This window comes from Panulirus ornatus, chromosome 73 (genome assembly GCF_036320965.1).
Source record: "Panulirus ornatus isolate Po-2019 chromosome 73, ASM3632096v1, whole genome shotgun sequence".
In the NCBI taxonomy this organism is placed as follows: domain Eukaryota; kingdom Metazoa; phylum Arthropoda; class Malacostraca; order Decapoda; family Palinuridae; genus Panulirus; species Panulirus ornatus.
In genome coordinates, this window is record NC_092296.1 from 6,559,572 (window position 1) to 6,576,073 (window position 16,502).

The window sequence follows — 16,502 nt, forward strand, 5'->3', positions numbered from 1 at the left end:
TGTCAAGCCTGTAATAATTACGTGGTAAAAGACAGAAATTATCTTTCATACCTTAAATATCAGATGTTGCCATCAGGTAAAAGACTAAGATCTATTCAGTATCATACTGCCAGATATGATAGGTCTTTTGTACCTTCAAGTGTGAGATTGTTAGATGAATTAAAAGTACAAAGCAGACAAGTTAGGCTGAAGTGTTTTTGAAATATTTTAGTTCTATGTTTGTATTGCATTCTAGATTTTTTCTTGGACACTGTTTCTTTTTTACTTTCTGTACGATGGAAAATGTACAAGTTTCACTTAATGTGAACACTAAGGTATTTATTATTATTGTTGATGAAAAAGAGTACACTTTTGCCAAATTACTTCTCATTTCAAGGAAGTCCATCCTATCTCTGCTACTGAATGTAGTACATCTGTGGAATTGTGGGAGCCCCAGGATAAAGGGTTCTGGGTAACACCAGGACCCCTTTTAGAGAGATTTCCTGGGGTTATTGATAAACCGATTAATTGCAAGATGACCTGCTGTTGGTCTTAGGCAAGAATTATCAATAACTCAAAAGTGAATTTTTATATTTGAAGAGCCATGCTATTCACCTAAATCCATGTTTTGTCAGAATAAAGAAGTTTGTTTTTTAAGGTGGCTTTGTAGCAAAAAGAATATTTTCATTCATAGTAATGTCAGTATCAAGACTTTGAAGAGTGTTATTGAGATTACCTCTTTCCATGTGCAGGTACAATGATAGGAAAAAGTACTTTTCTGATAATATATTGATAACATCTACACTTGTTAGAGTCTGTAATACTAATTGATAATAAAGGAATGGATAAATTTTGATATATTTCAGAGTAACCATACATTGACTAAACTGATTCTTGACCATATCATAGAAAGGTGTTGAAACTGTATCGTGTTTCTATAATGAAGGGTTTGCTACTTGGCAAGTTACTATCACTGCCTTGGGTATTCGATGAGCTATACTTAACTAAGATTCACATCATGGACATCCCTCAAAATTATATGTGCAAGATGTGGAGAGTTTATTTGAGAGTTTATTCACTAACTACTAATTTTCCCTTAGTTAAGTAGAGAAGACTAAAGCTGTACAAACATCCAGTGGGGCTGAGGCAAGAATTATGAATGTAGAAAATGTAATGCAGTTCACAGGGATACCCTTAAGACCAATGTGTGTGTACCCTGCAGACATGCATTTGTGGATGATTACCTTTGCCCTCTCATTATTATTATTATTATTATTATTATTATTATTGAGATGTTTAGATCTTACTGGTCAAATGAAGTTATCATACACAATTTCAGGAAACTTGATATATCTGTATTTACATAGAAAACAAATTTTGCTCGATACAATAAACTGATTAAATGGATGTAATTTGAATATTTTTATTCAAAAATTGAACTAATCTACACCAACAATCATACAATCATCTGGTTTACAGCTAGAGGTTGCTGACGTTTTGTTGAAGGAAGTGATGAGTTGTAGATAACCATATTTACTCCTTTACAGGTACAAGTGTTCTTTGGAAATATCTAAAGGACTTTGGAGGAGTGCTTATTGAAATATTTTAGCAATGTAGTGGAACATACAAGGATTTTGTACAGGTTCAGGGTCTTCATTTAGAAGAAGTTATTGATATTCAACATGTTTTTGAGTCACTGATGATACATAATATGTTGTTTTTGGTTCTATATACAGTGTTTATATCTTTTGTTATAGAAATGTTAGGCTTTATTATCAATCTGTGGATGCACATACCATATGGTTTTTTCATTATTTAGTTTCATTTGATTTCTTACTGATTAATGGTAATGAAAAAACCTAACGCGGGAGACAGCGACAAAGTATAATAGATAAAATAAATGAAATGTAAATAACACAAAGGTCATTGATTATATGACAAAGTATTATTAAGCATGATAACTTTTGTGCCAGCGACAATCTGCATCCATAATCTGATAGTGTGCTTTGGATTGATTACCAATATTAACAAGTGCTTCTCTTTAAGGTTACCATAGTTCACTAGGCTCATATGTTGCATGTATCCCTGCAACACTTTGCTGAAGCTTACAGGCCTTGCTACACTTCAGGTACTTTGATAATTAAAAGAGCCTCATACAACCATAATTATAATCGTTGGTTGGTTGGCTGGGCTTCAGGCCTATTGAATTGCCAGGGTCACGAGGGCAGTCAATTTCTAGCTGTAACCAACAACCGGAAAAACTTTTAACATCTGCAGATGTTAAGAAAAATTGCAAGACCACATCCACTCTCTTTGCTTATGCTCATGATCCACACCACCAGATACCTTATGAAGTCAAAATGTGAGGGAATAACCCGAAGATGAGCGTGTTTCCGTTATGCAAAATGATTGGAATGCCTGACCATCAAATTATTTGGTTATATTTTTGACATTAGATATTCAACATTTGAAAGTTCGGTTTGACAACCCCTGAAGGTCCGCCCATGGTAGTTTTAAGTGTATAACTTAGCTCAAGCTTAAGGGAAGAGAGATATTTATATACTCAGGATGAGAATTATTAGTGTTGAAGGTAACCTGCAGTTTACTAGTAGTCACTGGTAATCATTTTCATGGTGTGATAAGTTGGCATTAATGACCCAGGACAAAGTGTTGAGAGTCGGACCACCACACGGTAATGCTACAAAGCTGCTACCACTATCAGAAGCTTTCTCCCGTTGCTAAAGAAAATAAATGAAGGATAAATATATGACTTTATGGTCTTAGTGATGGCGTCTGTGTCACATGCAACAAAACACACAAATCTACTACTCAGTCTTGGCCCAGTCAACAGAGCGAGTATCTCCTCACTGATAAAGACGGTCAATCTAACAGGATGAAAACCTTGAGGAAAGCATTGTAAAGCTAGAGAAGTGAACAAGTATTCTGCCAGGAAAACAGTCACCAGCACCTATCACCGTGAGAGGATAGATACACTGATTTCTCCCATTTGACTGGATTTGTTTGTACCTCTTTTAGAAATATTACTCAGTAGCAGACGGTGCCAAAAAGTCATGGCGTAAAGAGAAACTATTCTGTTACACTGAAACTGTGATAAGTTCATTTCAAAGTGTCGAAGGTCAGGGTTCTGGGTTTGAGTTGGTTCAAAAGAATATTTTTCTCCTTATGAGTTAAAATATCGCTAGAAAGGACTCTGACTATGAAACTGTTCGATATGAATGATTGAAGCATCATAACAGTTTCTGAGTGCCAAGCAATTTTTCTTTGCGAAACGAGATTTGTTTTTTCTATTCAAAGGGCCAATAGACAGAATACGCCTTATGATTACGACCGTTTTAGTTACCCTTAAAACATTTATTTGTTACTATTTACGTTTTCTTTTATATTCACTAAAGGAGTAACTTTTCTAATTTAGCGCAAAACCAATGTGAAGTATGTAATGCAATGAATCAACATTTCATATGTAATTCCTCTGGATACGGAGAAAAAGACATAATCTAAATCAAGCTTTGCAAGGAAAGCAACTTTCGGAAATGATTGCTTTTGCCTTGGTTTAGTGAGCGCCACAACATTCCAAGCTATTAATTGAAGAGAAGCTTCTCTTCCCTTCCATCAAGGACCACTCGCCTTGCAAGACACGAGGGTAATCAATACAGAAATAGAGAGAATCATCTGAACGCGTTGTTGCGGAGGAAAGACAGTAGTGGGTCTTTATATACGAACCAAAAGTAAGCTTAAAGGCGACACTAAGGAAGTTGTGGGAGGAAAATATATTATAATGAGAATAATGATACGAGAAATTAGAAGGGACTGGTGTTATACCGAGTTTGAGATAAATGGCGGATACAAATGAGATAATGTTATCGAGGAAAAACTGATGGGGACTAAGGAAGGAAACTGGAGAAATAAAGAACGGTAACCAGGATAAAAGGCTGGATGGAGAGACAAGAAATGTGAAGTGAATTATGACTGTTGGCGACACCATGTTAGAAGAGGATCAGCAGAAGGCAAGAATCCTTTGATGTGTTACACATCCTGGAAATGAGCAAGACCAGACCAGGATCCTTATCATCTAATGAGGGTAATCTGCGCCCCTTTTACGAGGCCCCTGTGGCTTCAAGGTTGCGCTGCAATCAGGAGCAGGGAAATAATCGAATTATTTGGAGTGATATGTCCCTCGATAGGACTGTACTGCTCTTCGTCCATTGACGACAGTATAACGGCCGAAGGCGACTTTCCATTGTGGTCGTAGACACAGGAAGGTGGGCTCTGGTAACGTCTGATCTGAGGATTGATCGTCAGAAAGAGTAATAATTATGAGGGAAGTAGATTTTCTACGATCATGAACGGGACGAAGTGGGATTAATAGCTCAGTCGTTCGTCAAAGTTTTTAAACCTTATAGCACGACCGTACGATCCTCGAACACTATGGTACAATCCCTGATCAAATCATTGGTATGCTCTCTAAAAGTCTACGGTACGATCCTTGATCACGACGGTACGATCTTGGCAACACGACGACCTACCTCGCCTTTGACCTGACCGTCGGCCTCAGCAGATGAAGGCTGACTATGTCGATACAAAGAGGAGTGCTAACACTGTGCCTTCGGGTAGCCAGCCACAGACAAGATCCTCCCAGATCTTGTTTAGGTACATAGCCGTACAACTGTCACGTCTGTAACAGTGAACTATTTATGGTAATTCATCTAATGCTTAACGAACTGTACTGAGGCAGTCTAGACCTCCTGTGGACGGGGATAGAATGGTGTTGTGTGGGGGAGGAGATGGAATTAACATCTGCTGAGCCAGGCCAATCCGATTCACAGATTCTGATTACGGTTTCATATGTGACATAATAATCTAGGACGGTTGACGTTCCCCGTGCAGGGAGAAATGTTTGGGTCGAGGGTGTGAGATGTGGTCAAACTCCATATCATGCGGATAAGATGGGATCCTGTGGTTGTGATACTGTGATGAGATGTCAGGACATCTGGCGGGAGAGGCTGTGTGGAGGACTGGTCGTGACGTATATCTGGATATATCTTGATGTTCAGTGGATGATGAAGCTTTGCTGAGTTGCTAGAGGTTGATGAGAGACTTGATCTCCTGTGGAGGGAGGCTTGGAGGGAGTTGAAGAGCTTCAGTATCTCATTAGCTTCCAGGTAAACCCCAGTGATATCCTCAACACCAGATACATCTTCTCTCGAGTTCAAAACTCTCCACACACCACTGGCAACTTTCCATAGGTCATTGGTAGAATCACCTCATCCACAGGAGTTTCATGTTTTTGTGTCCAGTCTGGATATATATAATGGTGAGTGGCTGGGGAGGAGCCTTCTGCTTCACTATCCTGTCTGCTTGTAACTTACGAAATTTGGATGCTGTTAATGTATTCCAGCAAATAACCTTGTTACAGACCATCATGTCTGCTGTTGTCTGTCCTTCCTATGTGCTCCTCTGTCTCCAGTTGAAGCCCTGGTCGCCAGGGTCATCCTTACACACGTACATCAGCCAGGTCACACAACCTCTAATATCCACCAGATGGTATATGAGGACTGCTACAGGTCCGACGCACCCACCATTGCAGAACTCAACCCCTTCCTGTCTAACTATAGCCCCTCCTGCCGAAGGGCTGAGGGAGGGATCTCGCTCTCACAGCGGGTCTTGCTACATACCAAGACCAGTCATCCGGGAGACGTATCCGAATATGTCCAACACTTGACTATATTAATATTCTCTGTTATGGTGGTGATGGCAGCCGCGTCTCCGGCATGGCTAGGTAATTAAGGTCCCCTCAGACTATGCTCTGCTCCTCCTCTTGTACTCTCCATCGCTTTATTATGAACGCGACGGGTTCTGCCCACGGAAAACGTATCTGGTCTGAGGTTCCGCCGGGAGGTAAGTCCCATGGATCTGTGTGAGAGGAACTTGTATCCGGGACAACCTTTCTAGTACATCAGAGTCTGGAGGCGACCACTGCTGGCAGCTACAGATGAGATAGTCTGGTGGTGCTTCTGGATACACGTCCTCTGGCTACGCAAGACGCCACAGTTCGGATCTTTTGGTAAGTGTTGTTCATAACGACGATGAGGCAGGATGATGTACAGGATGTGAGACTGTCTCTTACTCTGGTCATGACAGACGAATCGTGAGGTGGGGAATTACGTACAGACTGTTTTTTTCAACGTTTTTCGTCTTTCACCTCACAACCCTTGATTGTAATCCTATCTAGATTCAAGAACTTAAGTAAACATTTGAGAGATAGATTGTAAACACCTCCACGTACCTAAAACGAATACGATTACTGTCAAGGATGGCTCAATCTTGGGAAAAGAATTCTAGTCAACCAAGGTGGAAGAAGATAATAGACTTCACAGACGATATATGCAGATTACCATGAATGTCTGTAAAGCTACGTTGTATCTAATATAGCAAATTATTATTTAGAAGTGGGTCTTGCCAACTGATCGACGTGGAGGGCTTCCTGGGCGCTGTTGAAGGTTCTAAAGAGAGGGATCCTGGAACGGGAAGGTAAGTTAAAGTTGATCTCGCTATGAAGTTGTACATTCTAGGGAAAAGTCACAGAGCCACCGCGACTTCGTTATGGTAGAATGATTCAGTAAGAGGATACCAATCAGGAACTTCACTGACTGAGGAAGAGCCAGAGGTCGGCCACCTCTCCAGCCTTGCCATGGTAATGTCAGCGACCAGGACCCACTCAACCAACCCCTACAAGCGTCAGCGACTAGAAAACCAGCGAACCAATCCCTACCAGCTGGTGGAAGGTTTTCGTAACACTAAGGAGGCCGACCTAATGTATTTGTATGTCTCTACACCTCACGAAGCCATTACCCAATCACTGAACCTAGACCTAACCACCAAACTGAACTTGAATCACCTAACCAGATCTAACAACCACTCCTCACACTTTCCTCATAAGGCACTGCGAAAAGATCTGGCCACACTGTTTTTTCACTGCAGAGGACGTGGGGCAGTGTCTTCAACCTGTTAGTCTGTACATGATACCCGGCACCAGGTTCCAGGAAGCGAGGAAAGCATTGCCAATCCCTCGTAAAGAGAGCTGTTCCAGCAGTAGTGAGGATCCGGCATAAAGTCCACAGTTTTCCGTAGAAGGAACTTAAGATTCCGTAGGGCTACACTCCCTGGAAATGGTCGCTGCCATATGTTGCCGGGTAAGTTACGACATCTTCCAGGACGTAATGTTCCAGATATTCACAGTTTCATAAATTGAATTGACGGCCACAATAGACGCGACTGCGTTTCGTTAAGGGCAACAGCAGCGGCGAGAGGATACTGTACAGGGGAAATGAATGGTGAGAGAGAGAGAGAGAGAGAGAGAGAGAGAGAGAGAGAGAGAGAGAGAGAGAGAGAGAGAGAGAGAGTTACGCTAACAAGGACTCGAAGTTATGCTTATGATCACGTGTGGTAGTCTCCAACAGCAACGCCCTCCCACACAACCCCTGTGGCAGTCTCCCACACAACCTTATTTGCATCGGTTTACATTGCATACGAGGGTTTCCTCGTGTCCTCTTGCTCTACCATCCCTCCACGAGCGACACGACACACAGGACGACAGGTGCTTCTCTACCTAGATCCACTGCAACACCACCCACGACAAGTTCCACCTCTACAATACCACGTCCATATCTACGACAGGTTCCCCCCTCACCACCTCCGCAAGATACCCACGTCAAGGTGGTCTCCTCCCCCTCCCCTCACAACTTGTGTCCCACGACAAGTCAGTCCCCTTCAGCCACCCCAGCACACCCACGTCAAGCTCTCCCCTTTCTCACACACCAACACAGTCTCTGATCCCCCCTCGGCCGCCAGCAGCGAATCCCTATCAGGCGACCGACACACACACTACGCTGTAGGAATTCCAGAAGGGTCGTATATTTCCATATTTCCCTACGGCGTCCGGGAGGCTGTGATGACCATCTGATGCAATGTCTGGATGTCACGTCTTATCCAAGTATTTTGAAAATTGCGACCGATCGCACAAGTCTTTCTCCATCTGTCTCGGAATATAGTGGAGTTCTGTTGACGTAAAGTTTCACAACAGATTATTACAGTTAATAATCTTTAAGAGTCCCTGAAGCTCAAACATAAACGTAAATAGAAGAATAAGAGCAAAAACAATATTGGTTGAAGGTACACGCACGGTGAAGGTATTGCACAAACAAACACAGTATTCACCACATGTCACCAGCCCTACGACTGGTAAACAAAAGACTTAAAAAAACCCAAATTGACGAAGATTTTCCTTGATATTCCTCCGCGTTCGTCCAGGTCCTTCCCATTCTTGTTCTACTTACCAATGACGTTGGACAGTCAAGGAGCTGCTACCACCAGCGGGTCTCCGATACAGAACGATATCTTAATTCAGCATACAGTAGCTTCCAATCCTCTTCTTGGTCGTACCATCAAAGTACTGGATCTCCTTTGGTCGCCTGAGCTCAGGTTTGCGCGACTTGCATGAGCGGGTCAGCCCGCCAGGGATGTTGTGTGGTAAACTGATCGCGAGATACGAAAGATGCACAACATAGCAGTGTACTGAGGCTTGCGACATTATGAAAGGACTCAGAGGAAAATGAAATGATTTCTTTTATTCACAGTCAATAACACGGTGAGATCTGGTTCAAGATAAGTTTGTCAAGAGGTTTTTTCGTCTGGATAAACAAGCAGAGCGGTGTGGTGTGGTAATTTGAGTGAGGACTGAAGGGGAGAATTTGAGTGAGGATAGTGAGGATGGAAGGGGAGAATTTGAGTGAGGACTGAAGGGGAGAATTTGAGTGAGGATGGAAGGGGAGAATTTGAGTGAGGATAGTGAGGATGGAAGGGGAGAATTTGAGTGAGGATAGTGAGGATGGAAGGGGAGAATTTGAGTGAGGATAGTGAGGATGGAAGGGGAGAATTTGAGTGAGGACTGAAGGGGAGAATTTGAGTGAGGATAGTGAGGATGGAAGGGGAGAATTTGAGTGAGGACTGAAGGGGAGAATTTGAGTGAGGACTGAAGGGGAGAATTTGAGTGAGGATGGAAGGGGAGAATTTGAGTGAGGACTGAAGGGGAGAATTTGAGTGAGGACTGAAGGGGAGAATTTGAGTGAGGATAGTGAGGATGGAAGGGGAGAATTTGAGTGAGGACTGAAGGGGAGAATTTGAGTGAGGACTGAAGGGGAGAATTTGAGTGAGGACTGAAGGGGAGAATTTGAGTGAGGACTGAAGGGGAGAATTTGAGTGAGGACTGAAGGGGAGAATTTGAGTGAGGATAGTGAGGATGGAAGGGGAGAATTTGAGTGAGGATAGTGAGGATGGAAGGGGAGAATTTGAGTGAGGATGGAAGGGGAGAATTTGAGTGAGGACTGAAGGGGAGAATTTGAGTGAGGATAGTGAGGATGGAAGGGGAGAATTTGAGTGAGGATAGTGAGGATGGAAGGGGAGAATTTGAGTGAGGATGGAAGGGGAGAATTTGAGTGAGGATAGTGAGGATGGAAGGGGAGAATTTGAGTGAGGATAGTGAGGATGGAAGGGGAGAATTGAGTGAGGATAGTGAGGATGGAAGGGGAGAATTGAGTGAGGATAGTGAGGATGGAAGGGGAGAATTTGAGTGAGGATAGTGAGGATGGAAGGGGAGAATTTGAGTGAGGATAGTGAGGATGGAAGGGGAGAATTTGAGTGAGGACTGAAGGGGAGAATTTGAGTGAGGATAGTGAGGATGGAAGGGGAGAATTTGAGTGAGGACTGAAGGGGAGAATTTGAGTGAGGACTGAAGGGGAGAATTTGAGTGAGGACTGAAGGGGAGAATTTGAGTGAGGACTGAAGGGGAGAATTTGAGTGAGGATAGTGAGGATGGAAGGGGAGAATTTGAGTGAGGACTGAAGGGGAGAATTTGAGTGAGGATAGTGAGGATGGAAGGGGAGAATTTGAGTGAGGATAGTGAGGATGGAAGGGGAGAATTTGAGTGAGGACTGAAGGGGAGAATTTGAGTGAGGACTGAAGGGGAGAATTTGAGTGAGGACTGAAGGGGAGAATTTGAGTGAGGACTGAAGGGGAGAATTTGAGTGAGGATGGAAGGGGAGAATTTGAGTGAGGACTGAAGGGGAGAATTTGAGTGAGGATAGTGAGGATGGAAGGGGAGAATTTGAGTGAGGATAGTGAGGATGGAAGGGGAGAATTTGAGTGAGGACTGAAGGGGAGAATTTGAGTGAGGATAGTGAGGATGGAAGGGGAGAATTTGAGTGAGGACTGAAGGGGAGAATTTGAGTGAGGATAGTGAGGATGGAAGGGGAGAATTTGAGTGAGGATAGTGAGGATGGAAGGGGAGAATTTGAGTGAGGATAGTGAGGATGGAAGGGGAGAATTTGAGTGAGGACTGAAGGGGAGAATTTGAGTGAGGACTGAAGGGGAGAATTTGAGTGAGGACTGAAGGGGAGAATTTGAGTGAGGATAGTGAGGATGGAAGGGGAGAATTTGAGTGAGGATGGAAGGGGAGAATTTGAGTGAGGACTGAAGGGGAGAATTTGAGTGAGGATGGAAGGGGAGAATTTGAGTGAGGATAGTGAGGATGGAAGGGGAGAATTTGAGTGAGGACTGAAGGGGAGAATTTGAGTGAGGATGGAAGGGGAGAATTTGAGTGAGGATAGTGAGGATGGAAGGGGAGAATTTGAGTGAGGATGGAAGGGGAGAATTTGAGTGAGGACTGAAGGGGAGAATTTGAGTGAGGATGGAAGGGGAGAATTTGAGTGAGGACTGAAGGGGAGAATTTGAGTGAGGATAGTGAGGATGGAAGGGGAGAATTTGAGTGAGGATAGTGAGGATGGAAGGGGAGAATTTGAGTGAGGACTGAAGGGGAGAATTTGAGTGAGGATGGAAGGGGAGAATTTGAGTGAGGATGGAAGGGGAGAATTTGAGTGAGGATAGTGAGGATGGAAGGGGAGAATTTGAGTGAGGACTGAAGGGGAGAATTTGAGTGAGGACTGAAGGGGAGAATTTGAGTGAGGATAGTGAGGATGGAAGGGGAGAATTTGAGTGAGGACTGAAGGGGAGAATTTGAGTGAGGATGGAAGGGGAGAATTTGAGTGAGGACTGAAGGGGAGAATTTGAGTGAGGACTGAAGGGGAGAATTTGAGTGAGGATAGTGAGGATGGAAGGGGAGAATTTGAGTGAGGACTGAAGGGGAGAATTTGAGTGAGGACTGAAGGGGAGAATTTGAGTGAGGATAGTGAGGATGGAAGGGGAGAATTTGAGTGAGGACTGAAGGGGAGAATTTGAGTGAGGATAGTGAGGATGGAAGGGGAGAATTTGAGTGAGGACTGAAGGGGAGAATTTGAGTGAGGATAGTGAGGATGGAAGGGGAGAATTTGAGTGAGGATGGAAGGGGAGAATTGAGTGAGGATAGTGAGGATGGAAGGGGAGAATTTGAGTGAGGATGGAAGGGGAGAATTTGAGTGAGGATAGTGAGGATGGAAGGGGAGAATTTGAGTGAGGATGGAAGGGGAGAATTTGAGTGAGGATAGTGAGGATGGAAGGGGAGAATTTGAGTGAGGATAGTGAGGATGGAAGGGGAGAATGTGAGTGAGGATGGAAGGGGAGAATTTGAGTGAGGATAGTGAGGATGGAAGGGGAGAATGTGAGTGAGGATAGTGAGGATGGAAGGGGAGAATTTGAGTGAGGATAGTGAGGATGGAAGGGGAGAATGTGAGTGAGGATAGTGAGGATGGAAGGGGAGAATGTGAGTGAGGATGGAAGGGGAGAATTTGAGTGAGGATGGAAGGGGAGAATTTGAGTGAGGATGGAAGGGGAGAATTTGAGTGAGGATGGAAGGGGAGAATTTGAGTGAGGATGAAAGGGGAGAATGTGAGTGAGGATGGAAGGGGAGAATTTGAGTGAGGATAGTGAGGATGGAAGGGGAGAATTTGAGTGAGGATGGAAGGGGAGAATTTGAGTGAGGATAGTGAGGATGGAAGGGGAGAAGTTGAGTGAGGATAGTGAGGATGGAAGGGGGAGAATTTGAGTGAGGATGGAAGGGGAGAATTTGAGTGAGAATAGCGAAGGTGGAAGGGGAGAATGTGAGTGAGGGCAGTGAAGATGGAAGGGGAGATTGTGAGTGGGGATGGAAGGGGAGAATTTGAGTGAGGATAGTGAGGATGGAAGGGGAGAAATTGAGTGAGGATAGTGAAGGTGGAAGGGGAGAATGTGAGTGATGATAGTGAGGACTGAAGGGGAGAATGTGAGTGAGGATAGCGAGGATGGAAGGGGAGAATGTGAGTGAGGATAGTGAGGACGGAAGGGGAGAATTTGAGTGAGGATAGTGAGGACTAAAGGGGAGAAATCCAGTGAGGATAGTGAGGACTGAAGGGGGAGAATTTGAGTGAGGATAGTGAGGGTTGTATACCAGCAGAGATGAGGGACGAGAGTGAGTGGATGTTGAAGACCAGGAGAGGTGGGTGAGGGTAATGAGAATTAATACCCATAAATTCAGAGACGTTAGTGAGGCGTGAGGAGGCAGCAGATCTAAGTGAGGATAGTGAAGCCAGAAAGGGAATCGCCTCACATTTTCTTCCCATGGAGTTCCATACACCTCCCTAACGTCGTTTTCTTTTGTTTACCACTTCCCGTCTTCTTTAACTTGTACTGGGAGATTTCGTCCACCTGAGTCTTGCTCATTCCTCTTTCGGTAACTCTTTTCGAAATTTTCTTCCATCCTCCCGTCAGCCGCGAACCAGATGGCGTTTTCTATTCGCGTAATCTATTTTCTCATCAGGCAATTTCGTTTCCCGTTGCCAGCTCATTCTTCTTCTCCCTGGGATATTATTGTATTATGCAAATCACAGGCTTTTAGCGCACTTCCCTCCCATTTTCTCCCTGCAATACCCATTCCCCGTTTTCATTCACAATACCCACTTATCCCACCATCCCATTTTCCATCACGAATCGCTATATTCTACCACTCACGAACAGTTTTACTCACTCACCCATGTTACAAGGAGCCGCTGAGTACAACTGGTCGTGCGTAAGTGAGTACAGTGGGTCGTGGATGAGTACCAGGAGTTTACTCATCCATGAGAGCTGGGAGCTGACGTCACATGGCTTCAGGACAGCTGAAGGGGGAGCCAGCAAGGGGATTCGCCAGCACTCGGTCTTGAACGCCAGCCAACACACTTCCCAGAGAATGATTTTCGTCCGAATGTGGTTTTTTTTTTTTTTCCCTCTGTTCCCGGCGTCCGAAACGTAACTACCGGAGCACGACGACGGTACGACCCTCGAGCACGACGGTACGACCCTCGAGCACGACGGTACGACCCTTTGAGCACGACGGTACGACCCTTGAGCACGACGGTACGACCCTTGAGCACGACTGTGTGACCCTTGAGCACGATGGTACGACCCTCGAGGACGACTGTGTGACCCTCGAGCACGACGGTACGACCCTCTGAGGACGACGGTGCGACCCATGGGTTCTATGAAGGCCTGGCCTTTGACTTGATCCTCAAGGGTCGGGTCAAATTCCTTAGTGTTCATACCCAAGGGTCGTATACCCGTCGCGCTCAAAGGCTTGTGTCGCCGAGTCCTGTCGTACTCGCGGGGTCGTCTTACCAAGCGCAAGGGGTTTTACAGTCGTACTCAAGTTGGTTAATAAAATGCCGTGGACACCAGTGCCTGCCGACAGAACCTCAAACACACGTTCACAAAGGCGTCAGATCCTGGCCGGCTTGGGTATTAGTGTAGAGCGGAGGTCGAAATGTTGTGGTGGTGGCGGTGGAGAAATATGAATCTTCACCTGATGTGGAATACGAAATGGTCGGGTGATTCCACAAACTCTAAGATTCGTTTCAGTCCGCTTGATTCGGTCCGCGTACCTTAAGTGAGTCATGAGGTTCGGATGTGAGTAGTTTCGAATCTAGAAATAATCATTTGCATACTTTAATCTTTATTACTCATTTTGAGTGCGAGGACGTCTGAGCTGCACTATACTCATAATCACATCAAGTTAAAGTGGGTACGAGATAATTCATACGAAAACGTAAATCTTAAACTTGACGTTTCGTACTGGGCTTCACATGACCAAATGGGAACGAGACAGTTCCTCAACCACTGAGGAACTGTCTCGGGTTCATCAGAGTGAAGCCTTACTCGTGTGAGCTGAAGTACGATATAATTCTCCATCTAGAAGCCCTCTCGCTGCTGCTGGGGTATTACGCCAAGCACTCTACCAGGAGCTTCACACAACAGAACTGTTGAACCGGCTTCGATTTCGCTCGATATGATGAAGCACTTCCACCGTCTCCCGCGAACGCAATCACAGCTTGTTAACAAACACATTTACGAGTAATAATTAATACAACTCGGGCAGCGCCAGGTCATTACGACGCTCCTACGCTTAGTCAAGCATTCAATTCCTTACTGTAGAATCTACAAAGGGATTATAAGACGTAGTAATAGCCTGTAATAATCTTATTAGCGAAACAGGAAACACTGGAGGGGATTGGATGGCGAGCGTGTGGCTGTCTGGGAACCTTAGTATGGTACTAAAAAAACTAAACCGTAAATCTATTGACCAATTCGAAGATGATGTTAGGAGTGAGTGTGCCAAAAAGATAAGCGTACCTAGTGAGGGGCTGAGAAAAACTTGCCAGAGCCCCTCAGTGGACGAGGTTGTGTACCCTAGACAATGAAACACTTCGACTGAAGACTTGCGAATTACCTCTCTGGAGAAGTGTGTCTCTCCTTCCATGGATGGGCGAGGGGTGTGTGTAGGGGGGGAAGTCTCGTTGTCACTGTTGTGGCTGGTAAGGTCAAAACTGCAGCAATATAACCCAAGATCGTATCTATACTGACGTGGTTAGGCTGCCATGTACCTATGGAAGAGGATAAGGAATAAGTTTGTGGTATAATGATACGAGAAATATGTCACGGATCACATTGAAGAGAACTCATATATGACGAACAGTCAATCCTGAATCATAGTCACATCAATGATTGCACTAACATTATACAACAGGAGAATGGAAGAACCTCCTGTTGGCTGAAGTGTGTCGTGAGTTGAAGGCATCATCATCATCTTATGTGGCCCGTTGGAGATCTACTTTACCGTGAAAGGATTACATACATCTCTCGGGAAATATCATCTTAGTTTTAGTTTCATAAGATTTATCGATGAGATGCAACAGTTCGGTGCCCTTTCTGCCTGCTTGAGCTGCAAAGTTATAGAACAATTAGGAGTTCAATGAAAATAACACTCCAATAGATTACCAGAAAATACACACCGGGAAACACTTAAAAAATATTTTTACAAGAATGCTACGGTTGGAGCTAGATTTATCTCCCAGATCCATTACTGGAACCAAACAAAAGGACACGAAAAACACCTTTCCTCATATGGCCATCGCCAGACTTCACTCCTATGTTTTTCATGATGTTTGACTTCCGTTTTAAACCTGGGTCCGGCAGTCTGCCCACAGTCAACTGAGAGCTATTGTGTGTGGGCTGACTGCCGAACCCAGATTTCGAACCCATACAGGCCCCGATCCTGGGTGGGCCCGTGCTGATGCATGGTCAGTGACGCTAATCACTACACCACAGAGGCATGTGTTTGTGTGATGACTGTTTGTGTGTTACCGGGGGATGGGGAGTTTCACACTCGTGTTGTCCCGTCTCTTCTTCCTTTGTATTTACGTGTCTTTACCTCAATGTGTGTGTTGAATCACCGGGGGGTTTCAGTGCTAACCTCCTGTGCAAGACACAGGCTTTGGTGCCATAAACCATTATGATATCGTAATATAAGACCTGATATGACCCCTAATAACAAGCGAACAACGTTCTTTACGACATGTTTTGATTCGAGTAGCCTGCCTCGAAGCTTCGACCCGCCCACTGAATCAATCTCGTTTCGAGACATCAATAACATACATAACTGTATTATATCCTGCATGGCTTACAGGTTTGACTTCACACCCGATTACTCCATGATCTTTAACCCTAAAATATCTTTTATTCAAAATTGTGAAGCCGGAAGGAATGGTAATGCATGTTTATGGATATACAATGACACGTTACCTCTACCACACATGACTGCAGTATTCCTTAAGAAACACGACTCGCCTGGAAAGCCTCTAGTTTAGTGATGGTTCCCTAGCGTGAGCTGTACATTTCCACAACACTGGATCAAGATTCCTGAGCAGGAACTGTACATTCTCACACTACTGCCTCACTGCCACTGTGGACGGGACTCTGCTGCTAACGTCGCCTCCCAGTTAGGTTTATAATCAGAATGGAAAGTGAGGTAAAGCTTCGCTTCCTGTTTCCTAGTGTCGCTGGTTCTCTGTTTTTTTTTTTTTCGAAGATGATTTTCGTATGAGGATGAAATATCTTAAAAAGCATTTGAATCTAAGATGATTTTCGTCCGAAGATGAAATATCTTAAAAAGCATTTGAATCTTGCTTGAAAACTAATAGTTAAGTCGTTTCCCCAGAAAAATGAACACT

General features: G+C 44.3%; 1 protein-coding gene across 1 annotated transcript in view; it reads right to left on the minus strand.

The window, feature by feature from the left end:
* spin (Protein spinster) overlaps positions 1-15,214 on the minus strand; it is a 144,584-nt gene extending 129,370 nt beyond the window's left edge. Inside the window, exons 1-2 of the mRNA XM_071661034.1 lie at positions 15,008-15,214; positions 14,723-14,876 (exon numbers count right to left, since the gene is read on the minus strand). Of these exons, the coding sequence (XP_071517135.1) occupies positions 14,723-14,752 (30 nt within the window). The 5' untranslated portion in view covers positions 14,753-14,876; positions 15,008-15,214. The remainder of the gene's footprint in view (positions 1-14,722; positions 14,877-15,007) is intronic.
* Positions 15,215-16,502: the final 1,288 nt, after the last annotated feature.